The 23,501-nt window shown below is 44.6% G+C and overlaps 1 protein-coding gene across 1 annotated transcript in view; it reads left to right on the top strand.

The window, feature by feature from the left end:
• Window positions 1-11,185, top strand: part of LOC124254922 (cytochrome P450 3A9-like) — a 48,501-nt gene extending 37,316 nt beyond the window's left edge. Inside the window, exons 5-6 of the mRNA XM_046688766.1 lie at window positions 10,548-10,670; window positions 11,141-11,185. Coding sequence (XP_046544722.1) covers window positions 10,548-10,670; window positions 11,141-11,185 — 168 coding nt within the window. The remainder of the gene's footprint in view (window positions 1-10,547; window positions 10,671-11,140) is intronic.
• The last annotated feature ends 12,316 nt before the right edge of the window (window positions 11,186-23,501 follow it).

The following is a 23,501-nucleotide window of genomic DNA, read 5'->3' as shown; positions in this document are numbered from 1 at the left end:
CCTACACACAAGCCCTGGGAACTGACAGTGTATTCCAACTCTGAACCCTCTACTTTAACCTGGTGTTGTACAAGGTCCCCTGCCCTCCACCTACACAAGCCCTGGGAACTGACAGTGTGTTCCAACTCTGAACCCTCTACTTTAACCTGGTGTTGTACAAGGTCTCCTGTCCTCCACCTACACAAGCCTTGGGAACTGACAGTGTATTCCAACTCTGAACCCTCTACTTTAACCTGGTGTTGTACAAGGTCCCTGCCCTCCACTCTACACAAGCCCTGGGAACTGACAGTGTATTCCAACTCTGAACCCTCTACTTTAACCTGGTGTTGTACAAGGTCTCCTGTCCTCCACCTACACAAACCCTGGGAACTGACAGTGTATTCCAACTCTGAACTCCTCTACTTTAACCTGGTGTTGTACAAGGTCCCTGTCCTCCACCTACACACAATCCCTGGGAAGTGACAGTGTATTCCAACTCTGAACCCTCTACTTTAACCTGGTGTTGTACAAGGTCTCCTGTCCTCCACCTACACAAGCCCTGGGAACTGACAGTGTATTCCAACTCTGAACCCTCTACTTTAACCTGGTGTTGTACAAGGTCCCCTGTCCTCCACCTACACAAGCCCTGGGAACTGACAGTGTATTCCATCTCTGAACCCTCTACTTTAACCTGGTGTTGTACAAGGTCTTCTGCCTCTCCACCTACACAAGCCCTGGGAACTGACAGTGTCTTCCAACTCTGAACCCTCTACTTTAACCTGGTGTTGTACAAGGTCCCCTGCCCCTACACCTACACAAGCCCTGGGAACTGACAGTGTATTCCAACTCTGAACCCTCTACTTTATCCTGGTGTTGTACAAGGTCGCCTGCCCCTACACCTACACAAGCCCTGGGAACTGACAGTGTATTCCAACTCTGAACCCTCTACTTTATCCTGGTGTTGTACAAGGTCCCCTGTCCTCCACCTACACAATCCCTGGGAACTGACAGTGTATTCCAACTCTGAACCCTCTACTTTAACCTGGTGTTGTACAAGGTCCCCTGCCCTTCCACCTACACAAGCCCTGGGAACTGACAGTGTATTCCAACTCTGAACCTCTACTTTAACCTGGTGTTGTACAAGGTCCCTGTCCTCCACCTACACAATCCCTGGGAAGTGACAGTGTATTCCAACTCTGAACCCTCTACTTTTAACCTGGTGTTGTACAAGGTCTCCCTGTCCTCCACCTACACAAGCCTTGGGAACTGATACAGTGTATTCCAACTCTGAACCTCTACTTTAACCTGGTGTTGTACAAGGTCTGCTGTCCTCCCACTCCTACACAATCCCTGGGAACTGACAGTGTATTCCAACTCTGAACCCTCTACTTTAACCTGGTGTTGTACAAGGTCTCCTGTCCTCCACCTACACAAGCCCTTGGAACTGACAGTGTATTCCAACTCTGAACCCTCTACTTTAACCTGGTGTTGTACAAGGTCTCCTGTCCTCCACCTACACAAGCCTTGGGAACTGACAGTGTATTCCAACTCTGAACCCTCTACTTTAACCTGGTGTTGTACAAGGTCTCCTGCCCCTCCACCTACACAAGCCCTGGGAACTGACAGTGTGTTCCAACTCTGAACCCTCTACTTTAACCTGGTGTTGTACAAGGTCTCCTGTCCTCCACCTACACAAGCCTTGGGAACTGACAGTGTCTTCCAACTCTGAACCCTCTACTTTATCCTGGTGTTGTACAAGGTCCCCTGCCCCTACACCTACACAAGCCCTGGGAACTGACAGTGTATTCCAACTCTGAACCCTCTACTTTTATCCTGGTGTTGTACAAGGTCCCTGCCCCTACACCTACACAAGCCCTGGGAACTGACAATGTATTCCAACTCTGAACCCTCTACTTTTATCCTGGTGGTTTGTACAAGGTCCCCTGTCCTCCACCTACACAATCCCTGGGAACTGACAGTGTATTCCAACTCTGAACCCTCTACTTTAACCTGGTGTTGTACAAGGTCTCCTGTCCTCCACCTACACAAGCCCTGGGAACTGACAGTGTATTCCAACTCTGAACCCTCTACTTTTAACCTGGTGTTGTACAAGGTCTCCTGTCCTCCACCTACACAAGCCCTGGGAACTGACAGTGTATTCCAACTCTGAACCCTCTACTTTAACCTGGTGTTGTACAAGGTCTCCTGTCCTCCACCTACACAATCCCTGGGAACTGACAGTGTATTCCAACTCTGAACCCTCTACTTTAACCTGGTGTTGTACAAGGTCTCCTGCCCTCCACCTACACAAGCCCTGGGAACTGACAGTGTGTTCCAACTCTGAACCCTCTACTTTAACCTGGTGTTGTACAAGGTCTCCTGTCCTCCACCTACACAAGCCTTGGGAACTGACAGTGTATTCCAACTCTGAACCCTCTACTTTAACCTGGTGTTGTACAAGGTCCCCTGCCCCTCCACCTACACAAGCCCTGGGAACTGACAGTGTATTCCAACTCTGAACCCTCTACTTTAACCTGGTGTTGTACAAGGTCTCCTGTCCTCCACCTACACAAGCCCTGGGAACTGACAGTGTATTCCAACTCTGAACCCTCTACTTTAACCTGGTGTTGTACAAGGTCTCCTGTCCTCCACCTACACAATCCCTGGGAAGTGACAGTGTATTCCAACTCTGAACCCTCTACTTTAACCTGGTGTTGTACAAGGTCTCCTGTCCTCCACCTACACAAGCCCTGGGAACTGACAGTGTATTCCAACTCTGAACCCTCTACTTTAACCTGGTGTTGTACAAGGTCTCCTGTCCTCCACCTACACAAGCCTCTGGGAACTGACAGTGTATTCCAACTCTGAACCCTCTACTTTAACCTGGTGTTGTACAAGGTCTCCTGCCCCTCCACCTACACAAGCCCTGGGAACTGACAGTGTGTTCCAACTCTGAACCCTCTACTTTAACCTGGTGTTGTACAAGGTCTCCTGTCCTCCACCTACACAAGCCTTGGGAACTGACAGTGTCTTCCAACTCTGAACCCTCTACTTTAACCTGGTGTTGTACAAGGTCCCCTGCCCCTACACCTACACAAGCCCTGGGAACTGACAGTGTATTCCAACTCTGAACCCTCTACTTTATCCTGGTGTTGTACAAGGTCCCCTGCCCCTACACCTACACAAGCCCTGGGAACTGACAGTGTATTCCAACTCTGAACCCTCTACTTTATCCTGGTGTTGTACAAGGTCCCCTGTCCTCCACCTACACAATCCTTGGGAACTGACAGTGTATTCCAACTCTGAACCCTCTACTTTAACCTGGTGTTGTACAAGGTCTCCTGTCCTCCACCTACACAAGCCCTGGGAACTGACAGTGTATTCCAACTCTGAACCCTCTACTTTAACCTGGTGTTGTACAAGGCCTCCTGTCCTCCACCTACACAAGCCTTGGGAACTGACAGTGTATTCCAACTCTGAACCCTCTACTTTAACCTGGTGTTGTACAAGGTCCCCTGCCCTTCCACCTACACAAGCCCTGGGAACTGACAGTGTATTCCAATTCTGAACCCTCTACTTTAACCTGGTGTTGTACAAGGTCCCCTGTCCTCCACCTACACAATCCCTGGGAACTGACAGTTTATTCGAACTCTGAACCCTGTACTTTAACCTGGTGTTGTACAAGGTCTCCTGTCCTCCACCTACACAAGCCTTGGGAACTGACAGTGTATTCCAACTCTGAACCCTCTACTTTTACCTGGAGTTGTACAAGGTCTCCTGTCCTCCACCTACACAATCCCTGGGAATTGACAGTGTATTCCAACTCTGAACCCTCTACTTTAACCTGGTGTTGTACAAGGTCTCCTGTCCTCCACCTACACAAGCCCTGGGAACTGACAGTGTATTCCAACTCTGAACCCTCTACTTTAACCTGGTGTTGTACAAGGTCTCCTGTCCTCCACCTACACAAGCCTTGGGAACTGACAGTGTATTCCAACTCTGAACCCTCTACTTTTAACCTGGTGTTGTACAAGGTCCCTGCCCTCCACCTACACAAGCCCTGGGAACTGACAGTGTATTCTCCAACTCTGAACCCTCTACTTTAACCTGGTGTTGTACAAGGTCCCTGCCCTACACCTACACAAGCCCTGGGAACTGACAGTGTATTCCAACTCTGAACCCTCTACTTTATCCTGGTGTTGTACAAGGTCCCCTGCCCTTACACCTACACAAGCCCTGGGAACTGACAGTGTATTCCAACTCTGAACCCTCTACTTTATCCTGGTGTTGTACAAGGTCCCCTGCCCTTACACCTACACAAGCCCTGGGAACTGACAGTGTATTCCAACTCTGAACCCTCTACTTTATCCTGGTGTTGTACAATGTCCCCTGTCCTCCACCTACACAATCCCTGGGAACTGACAGTGTATTCCAACTCTGAACCCTCTACTTTAACCTGGTGTTGTACAAGGTCTCCTGTCCTCCACCTACACAAGCCTTTGGGAACTGACAGTGTATTCCAACTCTGAACTCTCTACTTTAACCTTGTGTTGTACAAGGTCTCCCTGTCCTCCACTCTACACAAGCCCTGGGAACTGACAGTGTATTCCAACTCTGAACCCTCTACTTTAACCTGGTGTTGTACAAGGTCTCCTGCCCTCCACCTACACAAGCCCTGGGAACTGACAGTGTGTTCCAACTCTGAACCTCTCTACTTTAACCTGGTGTTGTACAAGGTCTCCTGTCCTCCACCTACACAAGCCTTGGGAACTGACAGTGTCTTCCAACTCTGAACCTCTACTTTAACCTGGTGTTGTACAAGGTCCCTGCCCCTACACTCTACACAAGCCCTGGGAACTGGGACAGTGTATTCCAACTCTGAACCCTCTACTTTATCCTGGTAAGTTGTACAAGGTCCCCTGCCCCTACACCTACACAAGCCCTGGGAACTGACAGTGTATTCCAACTCTGAACCCTCTACTTTATCCTGGTGTTGTACAAGGTCCCCTGTCCTCCACCTACACAATCCTTGGGAACTGACAGTGTATTCCAACTCTGAACCTGTCTACTTTAACTCTGGTGTTGTACAAGGTCTCCTGTCCTCCACCTACACAAGCCCTGGGAACTGACAGTGTATTCCAACTCTGAACCCTCTACTTTAACCTGGTGTTGTACAAGGCCTCCTGTCCTCCACCTACACAAGCCTTGGGAACTGACAGTGTATTCCAACTCTGAACCCTCTACTTTAACCTGGTGTTGTACAAGGTCCCCTGCCCTTCCACCTACACAAGCCCTGGGAACTGACAGTGTCTTCCAACTCTGAACCCTCTACTTTAACCTGGTGTTGTACAAGGTCCCCTGTCCTCCACCTACACAATCCCTGGGAACTGACAGTGTATTCCAACTCTGAACCCTCTACTTTAACCTGGTGTTGTACAAGGTCTCCTGTCCTCCACCTACACAAGCCTTGGGAACTGACAGTGTATTCCAACTCTGAACCCTCTACTTTTACCTGGAGTTGTACAAGGTCTCCTGTCCTCCACCTACACAATCCCTGGGAATTGACAGTGTATTCCAACTCTGAACCCTCTACTTTAACCTGGTGTTGTACAAGGTCTCCTGTCCTCCACCTACACAAGCCCTGGGAACTGACAGTGTATTCCAACTCTGAACCCTCTACTTTAACCTGGTGTTGTACAAGGTCTCTGTCCCTCCACCTACACAAGCCTTTGGGAACTGACACAGTGTATTCCAACTCTGAACCCTCTACTTTAACCTGGTGTTGTACAAGGTCCCCTGCCCTCCACACCTACACAAGCCCTGGGAACTGACAGTGTATTCCAACTCTGAACCCTCTACTTTAACCTGGTGTTGTACAAGGTCCCCTGCCCCTACACCTACACAAGCCCTGGGAACTGACAGTGTATTCCAACTCTGAACCCTCTACTTTATCCTGGTGTTGTACAAGGTCCCCTGCCCTCCACCTACACAAGCCCTGGGAACTGACAGTGTATTCCAACTCTGAACCCTCTACTTTTAACCTGGTGTTGTACAAGGTCCCCTGTCCCTCCACCTACACAATCCCTGGGAACTGACAGTGTATTCCAACTCTGAACCCTCTACTTTAACCTGGTGTTGTACAAGGTCTCCTGTCCTCCACCTACACAAGCCCTGGGAACTGACAGTGTATTCCAACTCTGAACCCTCTACTTTAACCTGGTGTTGTACAAGGTCTCCTGTCCTCCACCTACACAAGCCTTGGGAACTGACAGTGTATTCCAACTCTGAACCCTCTACTTTAACCTGGTGTTGTACAAGGTCCCCTGCCCTTCCACCTACACAAGCCCTGGGAACTGACAGTGTATTCCAACTCTGAACCCTCTACTTTAACCTGGTGTTGTACAAGGTCTCCTGTCCTCCACCTACACAATCCCTGGGAACTGACAGTGTATTCCAACTCTGAACCCTCTACTTTTAAACCTGGTGTTGTACAAGGTCTCCTGTCCTCCACCTACACAAGCCTTTGGGAACTGACAGTGTATTCCAACTCTGAACACTCTACTTTTAACCTGAGTTGTACAAGGGTCTCCTGTCTTCCACCTACACACAATCCCTGGGAACTGACAGTGTATTCCAACTCTGAACCCTCTACTTTAACCTGGTGTTGTACAAGGTCTCCTGTCCTCCACCTACACAAGCCCTGGGAACTGACAGTGTATTCCAACTCTGAACCCTCTACTTTAACCTGGTGTTGTACAAGGTCTCCTGTCCCTCCACCTACACAAGCCTTGGGAACTGACAGTGTATTCCAACTCTGAACCCTCTACTTTAACCTTGGTGGTTGTACAAGGTCTCCTGCCCCTCCACCTACACAAGCCCTGGGAACTGACAGTGTATTCCAACTCTGAACCCTCTACTTTAACCTGGTGTTGTACAAGGTCTCCTGTCCTCCACCTACACAAGCCCTGGGAACTGACAGTGTATTCCAACTCTGAACCCTCTACTTTAACCTGGTGTTGTACAAGGTCTCCTGCCCTCCACCTACACAAGCCTCTGGGAACTGACACAGTGTATTCCAACTCTGAACCCGCTACTTTAACCTGGTGTTGTACAAGGTCCCCTGCCCCTCCACCTACACAAGCCCTGGGAACTGACAGTGTATTCCAACTCTGAACCCTCTACTTTAACCTGGTGTTGTACAAGGTCCCCTGCCCCTCCACCTACACAAGCCCTGGGAACTGACAGTGTATTCCAACTCTGAACCCTCTACTTTAACCTGGTGTTGTACAAGGTCCCCTGCCCCTCCACCTACACAATCCCTGGGAACTGACAGTGTATTCCAACTCTGAACCCTCTACTTTATCCTGGTGTTGTACAAGGTCCCCTGTCCCTCCACCCACACAATCCCTGGGAACTGACAGTGTATTCCAACTCTGAACCTCTACTTTAACCTGGTGTTGTACAAGGTCTCCTGTCCTCCACCTACACAAGCCCTGGGAACTGACAGTGTATTCCAACTCTGAACCCTCTACTTTTACCTGGTGTTGTACAAGGTCTCCTGTCCTCCACCTACACAATCCCTGGGAACTGACAGTGTATTCAACTCTGAACCCTCTACTTTAACCTGGTGTTGTACAAGGTCTCCTGTCCTCCACCTACACAAGCCCTGGGAACTGACAGTGTATTCCAACTCTGAACCTCTACTTTAACCTGGTGTTGTACAAGGTCTCCTGTCCCTCCACCTACACAAGCCCTGGGAACTGACAGTGTATTCCAACTCTGAACCCTCTACTTTAACCTGGTGTTGTACAAGGTCTCCTGCCCTCTCCACCTACACAAAGCCCTGGGAACTGACAGTGTATTCCAACTCTGAACCCTCTACTTTAACCTGGTGTTGTACAAGGTCCCCTGCCCCTCCACCTACACAAGCCCTGGAAACTGACAGTGTATTCCAACTCTGAACCCTCTACTTTATCCTGGTGTTGTACAAGGTCTCCTGTCCCCTCCACCTACACAAGCCCTGGGGAACTGACAGTGTATTCCAACTCTGAACCCTCTACTTTATCCTGGTGTTGTACAAGGTCCCCTGTCCTCCACCTACACAATCCCTGGGAACTGACAGTGTATTCCAACTCTGAACCCTCTACTTTAACCTGGTGTTGTACAAGGTCTCCTGTCCTCCACCTACACAAGCCCTCCTGGGAACTGACAGTGTATTCCAACTCTGAACCCTCTACTTTAACCTGGTGTTGTACAAGGTCCCCTGCCCTCCACCTACACAATCCCTGGGAACTGACAGTGTATTCCAACTCTGAACCCTCTACTTTAACCTGGTGTTGTACAAGGTCTCCTGTCCTCCACCTACACAATCCCTGGGAACTGACAGTGTATTCCAACTCTGAACCCTCTACTTTAACCTGGTGTTGTACAAGGTCTCCTGTCCTCCACCTACACAAGCCCTGGGAACTGACAGTGTATTCCAACTCTGAACCCTCTACTTTTAACCTGGTGTTGTACAAGGTCTCCTGTCCTCCACCTACACAAGCCCTGGGAACTGACAGTGTATTCCAACTCTGAACCCTCTACTTTAACCTGGTGTTGTACAAGGTCTCCTGTCCTCCACCTACACAAGCCCTGGGAACTGACAGTGTATTCCAACTCTGAACCCTCTACTTTAACCTGGTGTTGTACAAGGTCTCCTGTCCTCCACCTACACAAGCCTTTGGGAACTGACAGTGTATTCCAACTCTGAACCCTCTACTTTAACCTGGTGTTGTACAAGGTCTCCTGCCCTCCACCTACACAAAGCCCTGGGAACTGACAGTGTATTCCAACTCTGAACCCTCTACTTTAACCTGGTGTTGTACAAGGTCTCCTGTCCTCCACCTACACAAGCCCTGGGAACTGACAGTGTATTCCAACTCTGAACCCTCTTTTTAACCTGGTGTTGTACAAGGTCTCCTGCCCCTCCACCTACACAAGCCCTGGGAACTGACAGTGTATTCCAACTCTGAACCTCTACTTTAACCTGGTGTTGTACAAGGTCCCCTGCCCCTCCCACCTACACAAATCCCTGGGAACTGACAGTGTATTCCAACTCTGAACCCTCTACTTTAACCTGGTGTTGTACAAGGTCCCCTGTCCTCCACCTACACAAGCCCTGGGAACTGACAGTGTATTCCAACTCTGAACCCTCTACTTTAACCTTAGTGTTGTACAAGGTCTCCTGCCCTCCACCTACACAATCCCTGGGAACTGACAGTGTATTCCAACTCTGAACCCTCTACTTTAACCTGGTGTTGTACAAGGTCTCCTGTCCTCCACCTACACAAGCCTTTGGGAACTGACAGTGTATTCCAACTCTGAACCCTCTACTTTAACCTGGTGTTGTACAAGGTCTCCTGTCCTCCACCTACACAATCCCTGGGAACTGACAGTGTATTCCAACTCTGAACCCTCTACTTTAACCTGGTGTTGTACAAGGTCTCCTGTCCTCCACCTACACAAGCCCTGGGAACTGACAGTGTATTCCAACTCTGAACCCTCTACTTTAACCTGGTGTTGTACAAGGTCTCCTGTCCTCCACCTACACAAGCCTTGGGGAACTGACAGTGTATTCCAACTCTGAACCCTCTACTTTAACCTGGTGTTGTACAAGGTCCCCTGCCCTCCACCTACACAAGCCCTGGGAACTGACAGTGTATTCCAACTCTGAACCCTCTACTTTAACCTGGTGTTGTTCAAGGTCTCCTGTCCTCCACCTACACAAGCCCTGGGAACTGACAGTGTATTCCAACTCTGAACCCTCTACTTTAACCTGGTGTTGTACAAGGTCCCCTGTCCTCCACCTACACAAAGCCCTGGGAACTGACAGTGTATTCCAACTCTGAACCCTCTACTTTAACCTGGTGTTGTACAAGGTCCCCTGTCCCTCCACCTACACAATCCCTGGGAACTGACAGTGTATTCCAACTCTGAACCTCTACTTTAACCTGGTGTTGTACAAGGTCCCCTGTCCTCCACCTACACAAGCCCCTGGGAACTGACAGTGTATTCCAACTCTGAACCCTCTACTTTAACCTGGTGTTGTACAAGGTCCCCTGTCCCTCCACCTACACAAAGCCTTGGGAACTGACAGTGTATTCCAACTCTGAACCCTCTACTTTAACCTGGTGTTGTACAAGGTCCCCTGCCCTCCACCTACACAAGCCCTGGGAACTGACAGTGTATTCCAACTCTCAACCCTCCACTCTGGGCTGGTGTTTTGCAAGGTCTCGTCCCCATCTCTTAGGTTAGCCTTGGGATCTGACAGTGTAATCTCTCTCAGAGTGTATTGCAGGTGCCCCCTCTACCCCTTTCCTACAAAACAAGTACTAAGGACATGGAAATACAGATGCAAAGCCCTTTATTTGATGCTGTTTTGTATTGCTCCAATCTCATTCAACTGTAACAAAATACTGTGCATTCTTTGTTTTTCTTGATACTGATGCATATATATATATACATTTGGAATTGTCAGTATTTAATATGCAGAGAATATGTGAATATAACGAGTGACATACTTTCAGAGCAACACCAACTTTCCACGAGATCCACTGTTTCGGAATTCCCTTATTTTCTTGGTTGATGATCACTGGAAGTTCATCCGAGGAATCCTGAGTCCCACATTCACAGGAGGCAGGATGAAGGAGGTAAGAAGGTGTTGCATGTCCTCATCATCTGTGTTATACATTGATGTCATGACCTCATGGTGTGTAGATCCTTGCCCTGGATCCCTGCCCTGTATCCTTGATATCCTGCCCTGGACCCCTGCCCTGTATCCTTGATCTTGATCCTGCCCTGATCCCTGCCCTGTATCCTTGATCTTGATCCTTGCCCTGGATCCCTGCCCTGTATCCTTGATCTTGATCCTTGCCCTGGATCCCTGCCCTGTATCTTCAACCTTGACCCCTGCCCTGTATCTTCAACCTGGACCCCTGCCCTGTATCTTCAACCTGGATACCTGTCCAAGATCCTATCTTCAACCTGGATACCTGCCCTGATCCTGCAGCCCATGAGAAATATGTTTTTTCATAATTTACACAAAGAACGTATTTTAGAAGGAACTGGACTGGAATGATTAAATGGAGAGCGGACTGAATGGAGGAATATATGTTGACAGATGATACCGCTGATGCAGAAGTGCATGGAATCTCTGGTGACTTAACCTCTGAAAAACTACAGAAGGAGGCACAAAACAATCAAAATGAAAGAGTAAGTAAACAGAACAGTATTGGTTGAGCAGCACTGAGTAGATCCAAACATCTTGCCCTCATATTGTAGATCATTGTTCATACTCCATGCAAGGCCTCAGTAACATTGGTGTGGGATGATCAGCAGATATGTGGATAATTGATCATGTTTGGAATAAATGCTGAGCAACAGCAGTGTAGGCTTTTAGGATGATTTCTGACATCTTGTGATCATGCTCCATTATTAATATATCGGTGTAGCTTGAATATCTCACTCACTCACTCACTCACTCACTCACTCACTCACTCACTCACTCACTCACTCACTCACTCACAAACTGCAGTTTGGATTAATATTTAAAGAAATGACTACAAAGATGTTGACAAAGCTATTTGTACACCATCCTTAGAGTATTACATGTGACTGTGTTTTCTTCCAGCATGTTTGGACTGTATTCCCTGGATGTCATCGCCTCCACCGCTTTTGGTATTGAAGCTGACTGTCAGGCAGACCCTGAAAATGCTTTTATACTCAACGCTCGAAGATGACACAAAACGGAATTAAAAACATATGCCCTTTTCATCTTTTGCAGTAAGTTTCATTTTCAACAACCTCCCCTTCTTGAGGAAAGGGAGTGCCTGTTTTCGCGGAGATATATCCAAATAATCTGATCCAAAATTATGTCTGGAAACAAATAGTGTTTATCTTTTCTTCCTGCAGTCTGTTATTATTAAATTCTTGTTTGCTTTTTTTCTTTGCCCCCACCGAGGGGCCATGGATGTATGTCACCTTCTGTTGACTCTGGTCACCGCTTTTTATTACAAATTTAATATGTTGAAGAATAATAGAATAAGTCCACGGACCGACCTGGTGAAGCCTACACACATTGTTCTGCTGCTGTGGTAAGAAAACCTTTCTTGTTGCAGCCTTGTTTCCCTTCCTAAGCAAATGGTTGGAAGCTGTTGGTTTCAAAATGGTTGATGATGGTTGTTTCTACAATTCTTCACAAAGGCTGTGCTCCAGACTATTTCAGACAGAAGAGATCGTGAACATTGTAAGACTTTGATGACTAACTAAACTCCTCGAGCTACTGATTTGTTAAGAGATGTTGAAATTTACCATAACATTGATTTGGTTTGTTGTTTTGTTTAACACTGCACTCAGCAATAGTCCAACTGTACGGCTGTGACCATAACATTGAAAATTTTTTCGATTTTCACAGGAGAAAGTCACATTAAACTCAGGTACACTTAACCCACTTATTGTTTTCTGTATAACTCACCCACTCTCTTCCATATCACACTCACTCCCATATCACACTCACTCCCTCACTCACTGACTCTCCACCAGAGTCGGCGTGGACTTCCTGTAACTGATGCTCAACTCCCACAAGCTTGAGGTGGCTCAGGAGGAGAAAGACTCACTTCTACGCGGACCTGGACAAGTCATTGAGGAGAGGTGAGCTATGTGGTTGAGAGGAAGTTCTGGTGGTCTTGAGTAGGTGGGAAGCTATTGAAGGCTTTCAGATGATCTGTCCTTGGTGCCTACAGAATATATACTGGAGGTTTTCGGATGAACTGCCCTTGGTGCCTGCAGAATATATACTGAAGGCTTTCAGATGATCTATCCATGGTGACTAGTAAGTGAAAATTGTCAGATGTTTGTCCTGTACTACTTGGAAACTTTGAAGCCTCAAATAAAATCCTCATATAACAAGCCTCAACACCTGACATCGATGCATGAGTATTTAGCCCAAGGTTGTCCTAAGGCTGATCATCAAGGTCCTTGAGTGATTGAGTGAGTTTTGTTTTACCAAGACTCAGCAATATTCCAGCTATATGGCGGCGGGTCTGTAAATAATCGAGTCTGGCCCAGACAATCCAGTGATCAACAGTGTGATCATCGATCTGCACAATTGGGAACCGATGACATGTGTCAACCAAGTCAGCGAAGTCTGACCACCCTGAATCCCGTTAGTCAGCTTCTTATGACAAGCATGGGTTACTGAAGATCAATATTCTAACCCGACCTTCACGAAGTCTCTAGGTCCTTGAATACATGTTGTTGTTTCAGCATTATGTATCCAGATCTCACTGTAGCTTTCAGCATGTTTCTTGACCAGGCTTGAAGTTAGATAAAACTCTCCTCCTGGGCTCTCCTTTGGGTTCAAATTTTCCCTTGGTTTACCTTCACCATCTGGATTAACCTCCATGTTTCACCCTCGCCAGGTTGTTTTATCTTCTCCATGTTTCATCATACTCAACACCTCATCCGGCTCAGGTTCGTCATATTTTGTTTCCAGGCATAACTAAAATATCGCTCAATACTTTTCAACAAAAATTGGTAGCTATATGAAATACAACCTAAAGTGGTGCTTTGTGCTATTTTACAGATTTTAGGCAAATTTACTTTTCTGGATTTTCATGGAGACAATTTGGACTTAGTCTAAAAATGGCGCAGGATTTCGATCTCGAGCATAGCACAAAAACATTCAGTATCTATTAACAAACATAGCAGATATATCAAACAGATCCCAAAGTGGTGTCTTTTGCTATTTGCAGATTTTGGCAAATAGTTTCCATGGAAACGATTTGGTCTAAAAAAGAATAAAGTTGGACTTCAAGTAACTGTCAGATGATGAGGGCCAGGGATTTGTCATCTCTGATGATTATTGGGTTGTTTTACCTCTCTATCATGTTTACAGTCTCATTCAGACCCTTGTTGATTCAACATAATAATGTAATGCATGATCTTGCAATATTTCTGTTCTTTAGGGATGACAAACGATGAGATTCTGGCCAATGCAGTCCTGTTTCTATTTGCTGGCTATGAAACTACAAACCTGACTCTGGCATATTTCTCCTACAACCTAGCTGCACCAATCAGGACTGTCAAGACAAACTCATAGAAGAGATCACAGAGTTCTCAATGGGGTAACTAATGATTTTGTTTCATGTGCATGCATTTTGGAGATAGTACTCTCTTATGTGCAGGATTCTAAACTGCAGGATTTCTCGGTCCCTGATCCAGTGAACCATTTATTTACTTTTAATGCTGGGCTTGAGTTAAGGATGATGAAACTTACTTGTACCCATGGAACCTTAAGGTAATAGTCTTGTTGCACCAGAGCCAGAAACAGGTACATATATATTATGCTTGAGTCTTAGTGTTGATGGTTTGGGACAATTTATAGCAGAATTATTCTGGGGCTAATAAGATCATTCTGTTTTACTTTAATTATACTTCATGATGAGCACTCTCTGTGTAGTCACTACCCAAGCCAGGGCCTTAAAGTACTGTCGGAAATGCTAGAAAAATGCTTTTAGCCTTAATATCTTTATATAGGTATAAATGTACTATATGTTGTCAATATGTCAACTCTTCATTGTCTACCTAATTTTTATTTCAACTGATTTGAACATTCCCATGCATTTAAAGGAAGCAGTTTACAGGGAGAGACTTTGGTACCAAAACAGCAACTTATAGACAATAGAAATCTGAAATAGTCTTTACACTTATGCTAATAATACAGGTGGTGTAAAATATGAATTAACGCTTTTTCCTAAACAAATAAATGTTGAATGTTTATAAGCATTTTACTTAATTATCGCTTTTATTGAAGGCCAAATATTATATAATGCTAAGTCTTGATAATTGTTTCCTCGGCCATGCATGCACATCTTTATCACAGCTGGCCACTGTGGCCAACGATTTGCAGTCGATTGTTGCAAAGGTTTATAGGTTTTTCTGCTTAAAAAGACAGAGGTAAACCTTTCATTAGTTTAGAAAGGGTTAATTACAGAACCTGTAGAGCTGTTGACATGTCTACCAACAAGTTTACAATATTGTAAACAAATCAGACAAGACAGGGACCGCCCTTCAAATGCAAAACCGGGACATAAAACCATCCTGACAACTTTTGACAAGGGAGTGCTTAGACAGTGGGTCTACAAACTTTTATGAGAAGAAAAATATATATATATTCTAAAGAAGCTACACCAGTGACTTCATAAATCTTTTGGCCAATGTTCACAACTAGATTAAACTGACCAAATTACATCCATATTTTTTTCATTGAAATATACTGTTGACATGCAAAACATTTATTAAAACGCTGCACATTTCTACAATCAATCGATAAGATAACACAAGTGGTAGGATTCTTTCCAATGTACAGTAATTGTATAAATTTATTTCAAAACAAACACACACATACACAAAAGATCTTTATTTAACTGATACTGTGATACTATAATGCATTAACATATTCAACATTTTGCAGAAAAACATCTATTGAGATGACCCTGTCTCGAGCGCAGCTCAGGTGTCAATTTCACCTTCGTCGACACCGCAGGCATGCTGGGATGACGCACACAGGCAGTTAATGTTTGTATCAAATAACGTCCCACTACCCCTTATTTTCTAAGTTTTGGTATTTTCATCAGTAAAACACATTTTAGAGCATGTCTCAAAAATTTATTCCCTCGGCTCCACATTAGGTAGATGTTTCTTGAAGTGATATTTGTTATTTAAGTAACTGTAATACCTCTGAATTTTTAAATATAAGTCAAAAAGCATTTTTCTAGCATTACCGCATAAATACTTTAATCATTCTGTTTTCAGCGCTGAAGTCTGTGTTCTTTTGACCAACCCAATTAGTCATGACCAAACTGATAAATGCTGAAGTGATGGTGCAACTGGTAAAAATGACAATTTCAATGCAGATGTCATGGCTACTTCATAAACATTAGAACAGAATTCTTTTCATACAAAAAGAGATTTCAGTTTTCTATGCCTTGTGGGTCAGTTGACATTACAATAAATAAGTACATGAACTTCATCGTTGGTGTTACCGGCACACACTAAATATTGCCAAGCAACACACAGGTTTGAATTTCATGTACTTGATATTGCTGTAATTTCACTGAAACTGAAAGTCTTGTGGAACTGAAACAAAAGGCTCTTTAGATGTTCTCACAGAATTCCCTGATGTAATGTTCAAAAGACATTCCAAGCATATACTTTTATATTTTAACATTTGAATCTGGAATTTTACAGCAACGGCCAAGTTACGGTGACCATGCCAAGGTTAGGAATACCTGGACTGTGCCTATACCTGGAAATCCTTACGCCTCTTCCCAGCAACTACAAGGTATCTACCTTAATCTCTCTGGTCACTGAAGCTCCTGTTTAAATGTGAAACACTGTGCCCTCCATCAGAACACATGTACACTATGTTGAATGACAGAACAATAACCGTGGTGGTGGTGGGTGGTTCTGTACATAGAGCCTAGATGTTGTACTACAAAGCTGCATCTTAGCTTAAGGTAACTATATCTCCCATACCTTAACATAGACTTAAGCTGGTCTTAGCTTAAGGTAACCATATCTCCCATACCTAACATAGACTTAAGCTGGTCTTAGCTTAACGCAGAACTATTATCTCCCATACCTTAACATAGACTTAAGTTGGTCTTGAAGGCCATAGTAACCATATCTCCCATACCTTAACATAGACTTAAGCTGGTCTTAGCTTAAGGTAACCATATCTCCCATACCTTAACATAGACTTAAGCTGGTCTTAGCTTAAGGTAACCATATCTCCCATACCTTAACATAGACTTAAGCTGGTCCCTAGTGCTAAGGTGGAACCATATCTCCCATACCTTAACATAGACTTCTAAGCTGGTCCTAGTGCCAAGGTGTAACCATATTCTCCCATACCTTAACATAGACTTAAGCTGGTCCTAGCTTAAGGTAACCATATCTCCCATACCTTAACATTGACCTGAGCTAGGTCTTTTAGCGCCAACGCAATCCATATCTCCCATACCTTAACATAGACTTAAGTTGGTCTTAGCTTAAGGTAACCATATCTCCCATACCTTAACATAGACTTAAGCTGGTCTTAGTTAGCTAAGGTAACCATATCTCCCCATACCTTAACATAGACTTAAGCTGGTCTTAGCGCTTAAGGTAACCATGACTCCCATACTCTAACATAGACTCTGTTGGTCTTAGCTAGCCAAGGTAACCATATCTCCCATACCTTAACATAGACTTAAGCTGGTCCTAGCTTAAGGTAACCATATCTCCCATACTACCTTAACATAGACTCCTAAGCTGGTCCTAGCTTAAGGTAACCATATCTCCCATACCTTGGACATAGACTTAAGCTGGTCTTAGTGCTAGGTAACCATATCTCCCATACCTAACATAGACTTAAGCTGGTCCTAGCGCCATGGAACTATATCTCCGCATACCTTAACATAGACTTGAGTTGGTCTTTAGCTAAGGTAACCATATCTCACATACCTTAACATAGACTTAAGCTGGTCTTAGAATACCTAAGGTAACCATATCTCCCATACCTTAACATAGACTTAAGCTGGTCTTAGCTTAAGGTAACCATATCTCCCATACCTTAACATAGACTTAAGCTGGTCCCAGCCAAGAGTAACCATATTCCCATACCTTAACATAGACTTGAAGCTGGTCCTAGCTTAAGGTAACCATATCTCCCATACCTTGAACATAGACTTTAAGCTGGTCTTAGCTTAAGGTAACCATATCTCCCATACCTTAACATAGACTTCTGCTGGTCCTAGCTGCATGCAAGGTAACCATATCTCCCATACCTTAACATAGACTTAAGCTGGTCTTAGCTTAAGGTAACCATATCTCCCATACCTTAACATAGACTTAAGCTGGTCCTAGCTTCAAGGTAACCATATCTCCCATACCTTAACATAGACTTAAGCTGGTCCCAGCCTAAGGCACCATATCCTCCCATACCTTAACATAGACTTAGTTGGTCTTAGCTTAAGGTAACCATATCTCCCATACCTTAACATAGACTTAAGCTGGTCTTAGCTTGATAAGTTACCATATCTCCCATACCTTAACATAGACTTTAAGCTGGTCTTAGCTTAAGGTTACCATATCTCCCATACCTTAACATAGACTTAAGCTGGTCTTGTAACCATATCTCCCAGGTAACATAGACTTGGGATATCTCCCATACCTTAAACATTGACTCCAAGCTGGTCTTGAAGCTTAAGGTAACCATATATTCCCATACCTAACATAGACTTAAGCTGGTCCTAGCTAAGGTGAACTATGATCTCCTATACCTTAACATAGACTTCTTCAAGCTGCCTTAGCTACTTGCCGGTGTTGCAGAAACAGCACCCAAATGTACCAAATGAATTGGAAGTTGAGCACGCTGGCCACGGGTGAGTCCTCGGACAACGACTGTTTCAAAGTTTCATTCCCTGAGAGTTTCTATCCAAGCAGTTTGTTCATGACTTGCCTCTGTTCACCCAGCAGTGAAAGGGTACCCGGTGGATGAACTGATATGACAGACACTAACCAGGGTAATAATGTGTTAGCCGCCTTTGATAAAACAAGCCGTTTATAATGAAATATTAATATTTATGCGGGATATTCACAGGTTTTGCTTCCAAACATTATGGCAAATCCAGTTACTGAGAGGAATATATCATTCATATCCAACTTCTCACTCATCCTGAAAGCAAATGTATTCCCAAATAGCTTCTTGTTTATATAAATATGTATCGCTCCAAAAATGTAATATCAAGATTGTATCTTTATCTCGTACTATCATGATGATTTGACAAAGATGTACACCTCACTAATGCCAAAAATATTACTTCTTAAAATGTGTTGTGGCACCACCAGGGATGTCACTCTAGGTCATTTGGACATACTTACTCCCTACAAAGATCTATCTGTGTGTGTGTACCAATGGAATTGATCTTTCAGTAACCCATGCTTGTCCTGATGAGGTGACTGGATTTGTTCGATGTATCGTGGCTCGCTGACCTTTGTTGACATGTCATTGTAACCTAATTCCACATATCAATGCTCACAGTTAGCTGATCAGGAGAATTGTCTGGTCCAAACTCGACCCCGACACATACGCTGGAATATTGCTGAAGATCAATTTTAACTCGGATCTGCATCGGGACTCTTGGGCAAGCAATAAGTGCAGGAAGTAAGGTTGAAGTTGGATAAGCATGAATGACAAGGCAACATTTAGATTTTACTATTTAATTATTTTCAAAACACACATACTTAATGTTTCTATTATTCTATTGTACACACTCCACGCTTCTCAATGATACCGAAAGTACCTGAAACATGATGTCACGATTTTGATGTAACCAACTAAAGGCAGCATTGATGCAGTAAAATGTGTTTCCATTTGACTTATCTTGTAATACTTTTGACCCGACATTGTAGAATATCCAGAATGGCAGAAGATGACATCACGACAATGGCATCCTTATCGAAAGGGAATTGAAGTTCACTTTTCCTGTTGGCCCCATACAATAAAGCACCTCTGGGAATACTGGCCTGATCCGGGAGACTCATACAACCCAGAGATAGTACGATAGTTTATCATTGCTGCCAGCGCCATGGTCAAATGTGAGCATAAACTCCAGTTCCAGCTGAGTTCGTGCCCCTGCAAACACCCAGGATATACTGGATGATGGTTTAAATCAGAGTTATGACCAAGATTCGACATCCTTTGGCATACAAAAATCCAAATGAAGAAAGTGGGGTACTGCGGAGGGATACCACAATGTTTAATGTTGGTGACATCGCCTGACACAACTACAACTACCACACAACCATTTTCCTAGCCAGCTGCTAGTGGTTCTGATTGCTACTGCAGCAGATATTCATGCTGCTACTTCAATTCCATGTGTGATTATCATTATTATTATCATTTATGCAGGTTCCTTTGCCTTGCAGAGAACCGCCTCAGTGATACCACAACTATGCGTTCATCTCAGCTCTGGGCGGTCTGAAGAAAACGGTACTGGGATGAGGTCTTGTCTTACCTCACTGTCAAGACAGCCATAGAAAGGCAACTCTTCAGTATCGCTTGCTTTGTCACCGGTCCAGAAACAAAGGTAGAGGCCTCTATTAAAACCAGACTTGGAAACGCATATTTACATTCCATGCATTCGATCTGACACATGGGTGTGAAGTGTTTCCAGTTCAGAATGATTGATTGCTGACTGGAGATTCATTGTCATCTGAAAATATTTAGTTTTATGATATCATGCGGCCCGATCATGGACAGAGCATCGCAACCTTGAATGTCTCTGTCTGGGTGCCAGAGGTGTCTGGCCGTGGGGGAGGTGGTCTGGTCTTGGAGGAGAAGGTATAAGACATTGGTGGAGATGATGTCTGATCTTGTTGGAGAGGGTAAGTCTGGTCCTTGGGGAGGTGGCCAGTCTGGCCTTGGGGGAGGAAGGTATCTGACATTGGTGGGAGATGATGTCTGATCTTGCTGGAGAGGAGGTGGGTCTGGCCCTGTGAGGCAGTGGTCTCACCTTGGAGTATAAAGCATCTGACGGCCAAGGAGATGATGTCTGATCTTGTTGGAGAGTGGGTGTCTGGCCTCTTTGGGGAGGTGTCTGGCCTGAGGAGGAGCGCACTTGGCATGCAGGGAGATGCATGCCCGATCTTGTTGGCGAGGAGGTCTGGCCTTTGGGGGAGGCAAGGCCTGTATCTTGCAGGCATCTCATTACTGGTGAGAGATGATGTCTGGATCTTTGTTAGAGAGGCGCCCTGGGTCTTGGGGAGGTGTCTGATCTTGTGGAGAAGGCAGACCTCGACACTGGTGGAGATGATAGTCTGATCTTGCTGGAGAGGGTGGCCCCAGCCTTCGGTGGCCCTGGCCATCTTGTGCAGGGCGCATCCTACATGGGTGGGAGATGATGTCTGGATCTCGGAGCTGGAGAGGGTGTCTGGCCTTTGGGGAGGTGTCTGGCCTTGGGGAGAAGTTATCTGACATTTGTGGATGATGATGTCTAATCTTGCTGGAGAGGGTGTCTGGTCTCATGTAAGAAGGTGTGTCTGACCCTTGTGGGAGTGGTGAAGTCTGGCCTTGGGGGGAGAAGTTGTCTGGCCTTTGGGAAGAAGGGCTGTTGCGTCTGGCCTTAGGAAAACAGGCTCCGTTCATTGGAATCTCAACTCCGAGAATCATTTATCTCTGCCCCATTGGCATGATTAATGTGCCAACTCAGCTTGTTTTGTGGGGTAGTACTTCAGTGATGACAAATGAAGCAAATCTCTCAGAAGAGATGCATCAAACATTCATGACTGTCGTGCAGGCACGGTGACTTGACGCTGCTCTGAAGGAAACTATTGATAGGGTTGTAACTCACGGCCTGACCCTGTCTCTTCCAGATACCCTCCAGAGACAAATGCCTTTGAACCAAAGCCTCTGGATGGAATGATGCTGAGAATTGAGAAAAGATAAAAGGGAACATCACTCTGTCTTCAAGTTGGGGAGGTCACTTCCTTGATTTATTCATGAAAGGGAGCCAACTCCTTATTGATCTAGCAAGACTCTGAACTCTGTTTCATCCATTAAAAAGGAGGCCCAGTCTCCCATGTATTTGGGAAAGATAAAATCATTTTCTTGGCCTGTAAATATCAGCATCACCTTGGTTCATTCTACAAACCTACGCTATTCCTATTTATTCATGAAAACAAATTCCCCAATTCAAACACCAAAGAAGCAGTTGTAAAGAGTTGACTCATTCACATGAAAGTCAAGGTTATTCTTTTCCTTCCTAAAGTATAAGGCCACTTTGTGTTTTGATTCCATAAAATGACAATCTCAATGGGAGTTTTTCTCATCCTTAAAGGACCAAAACTTCGAATTTACAGAACAATGGTGAATTTCCCTCTATTTCCATTCAATCTAATAAAAGGGAGAATACTTTATTCCCTTTGTTGATTGTTTTCAACTCCTTAAAGTCTCAAACGTGTCTTCACAGAAAACCTAAGCATCTGGCTAAATGTGGCCTGAAAGGTGAGAAAGATTTGTCTTGTGAAGGGATATTTACATGTACATGATACAGCTGACAATTGGAAACTGTTGCAAATGTTGGGAAGTAATTTACACTGACAATAAGACCTACAGGATAGTTGAGAGAGTTCAGGATGAGGGGAATGTTTTATGATGTCATGCCAAAATAAGTTTTTTACATTTGGGGCACCTGGAAAAAATATTATGTATTTGTACTGGTAGGACTATGCGTAACAGTACCAACTATGAAAAGGAGACAATGCGTACATAAGTATAGTGAGGAGTGAGTGAGTTTAGTTTTACGTCACGACTCAGCAATATTCCAGCTTTATATGGCGCAGGTCTGTAAATAATCGTAGTCTGGACCAGATAACCAGTGATGAACAGCATGAGCATCGATTCATGCGATGTGTCAAATCCAAGTCAGGCTGAAATAGCCTGGACTAATTCGATCCCGCTTAGTCGCTTCACGCTCGCATAGTCGCCTTTACGACAAGCATGGGTTACTGGAAGACCAGTTCTAACCCGGGACCAGATAAGTATAAGTCTGGAAGATACAGATTCGTTTTGAGAGGACCAAAGTAGCACTCGTAAGCTTTGATATATAATGTATAAGTGTTTGTACAGGCTGACTCCTTCGAAGCCAAGGCATCTGTCCTACCTTAGCCTGAGGTGTGGTGTCTCCTTCATCAAGTGACTGTTAGAAATGGCCGTGCCTTTGTTCACCAAGCAGTGACTGGCAATTCTGGAGCAGGATCAGATGGTCATAAGACAGTCAACCTTCTTGGGTGGAATACTCCCAGGGAGCTCAGAATGAAATCAACTACACACTGATCCATTAATGGGTGAAATAATGTAGCACTTAGAGCACATGTCCACACTATCATTGTGGTAAATATATTCAGGTTGGAACTAAGACTTAATTTCTTACACTGTACTGTCCCAGCGTAACTCGAAGTCACAGATAATGCCCCTTCTATATGATGTCATGACGCTTGTACATTATTCTGTAACAATCACAGATCTGACTTACTTATTTCTGAACATTGTAAATATGAAATATATCGATTGTCTGCAACCGTCTCCAATCCTTTGTACATGGAATTAAACAGTCTAAACAACAACCATAAGTTTCATCCCCAAATATATATATATATATATATATATATAAAGAAAGTGATGAGAATACCGAGCTTATTAGTAGAAGATATATAAGAAAGAAGCTTGGTTCGACGGATCTTTCCATCATGTTTTCAATTTTTATCTTCAGGGAGATCTCCTGAAGATAAAAGTGAAACATGTTGGAGAAGATCCGTGTTGTGTAATTATTTCAGAAACTTCTTCTTATATATATATATATATATATACACACTGTGTAAAAATCTAGACTGTGATATCAAAATGCAGATGTGAAGCGTAAGGCTGTGATATCCAA

Source organism: Haliotis rubra, unplaced genomic scaffold (genome assembly GCF_003918875.1).
Source record: "Haliotis rubra isolate DU_JTF1 unplaced genomic scaffold, ASM391887v1 Scf587, whole genome shotgun sequence".
In the NCBI taxonomy this organism is placed as follows: Eukaryota; Metazoa; Mollusca; class Gastropoda; order Lepetellida; family Haliotidae; genus Haliotis; species Haliotis rubra.
Note: the sequence above shows the minus strand (reverse complement) of the source record. Positions and strands in the feature narration are given on the sequence as shown.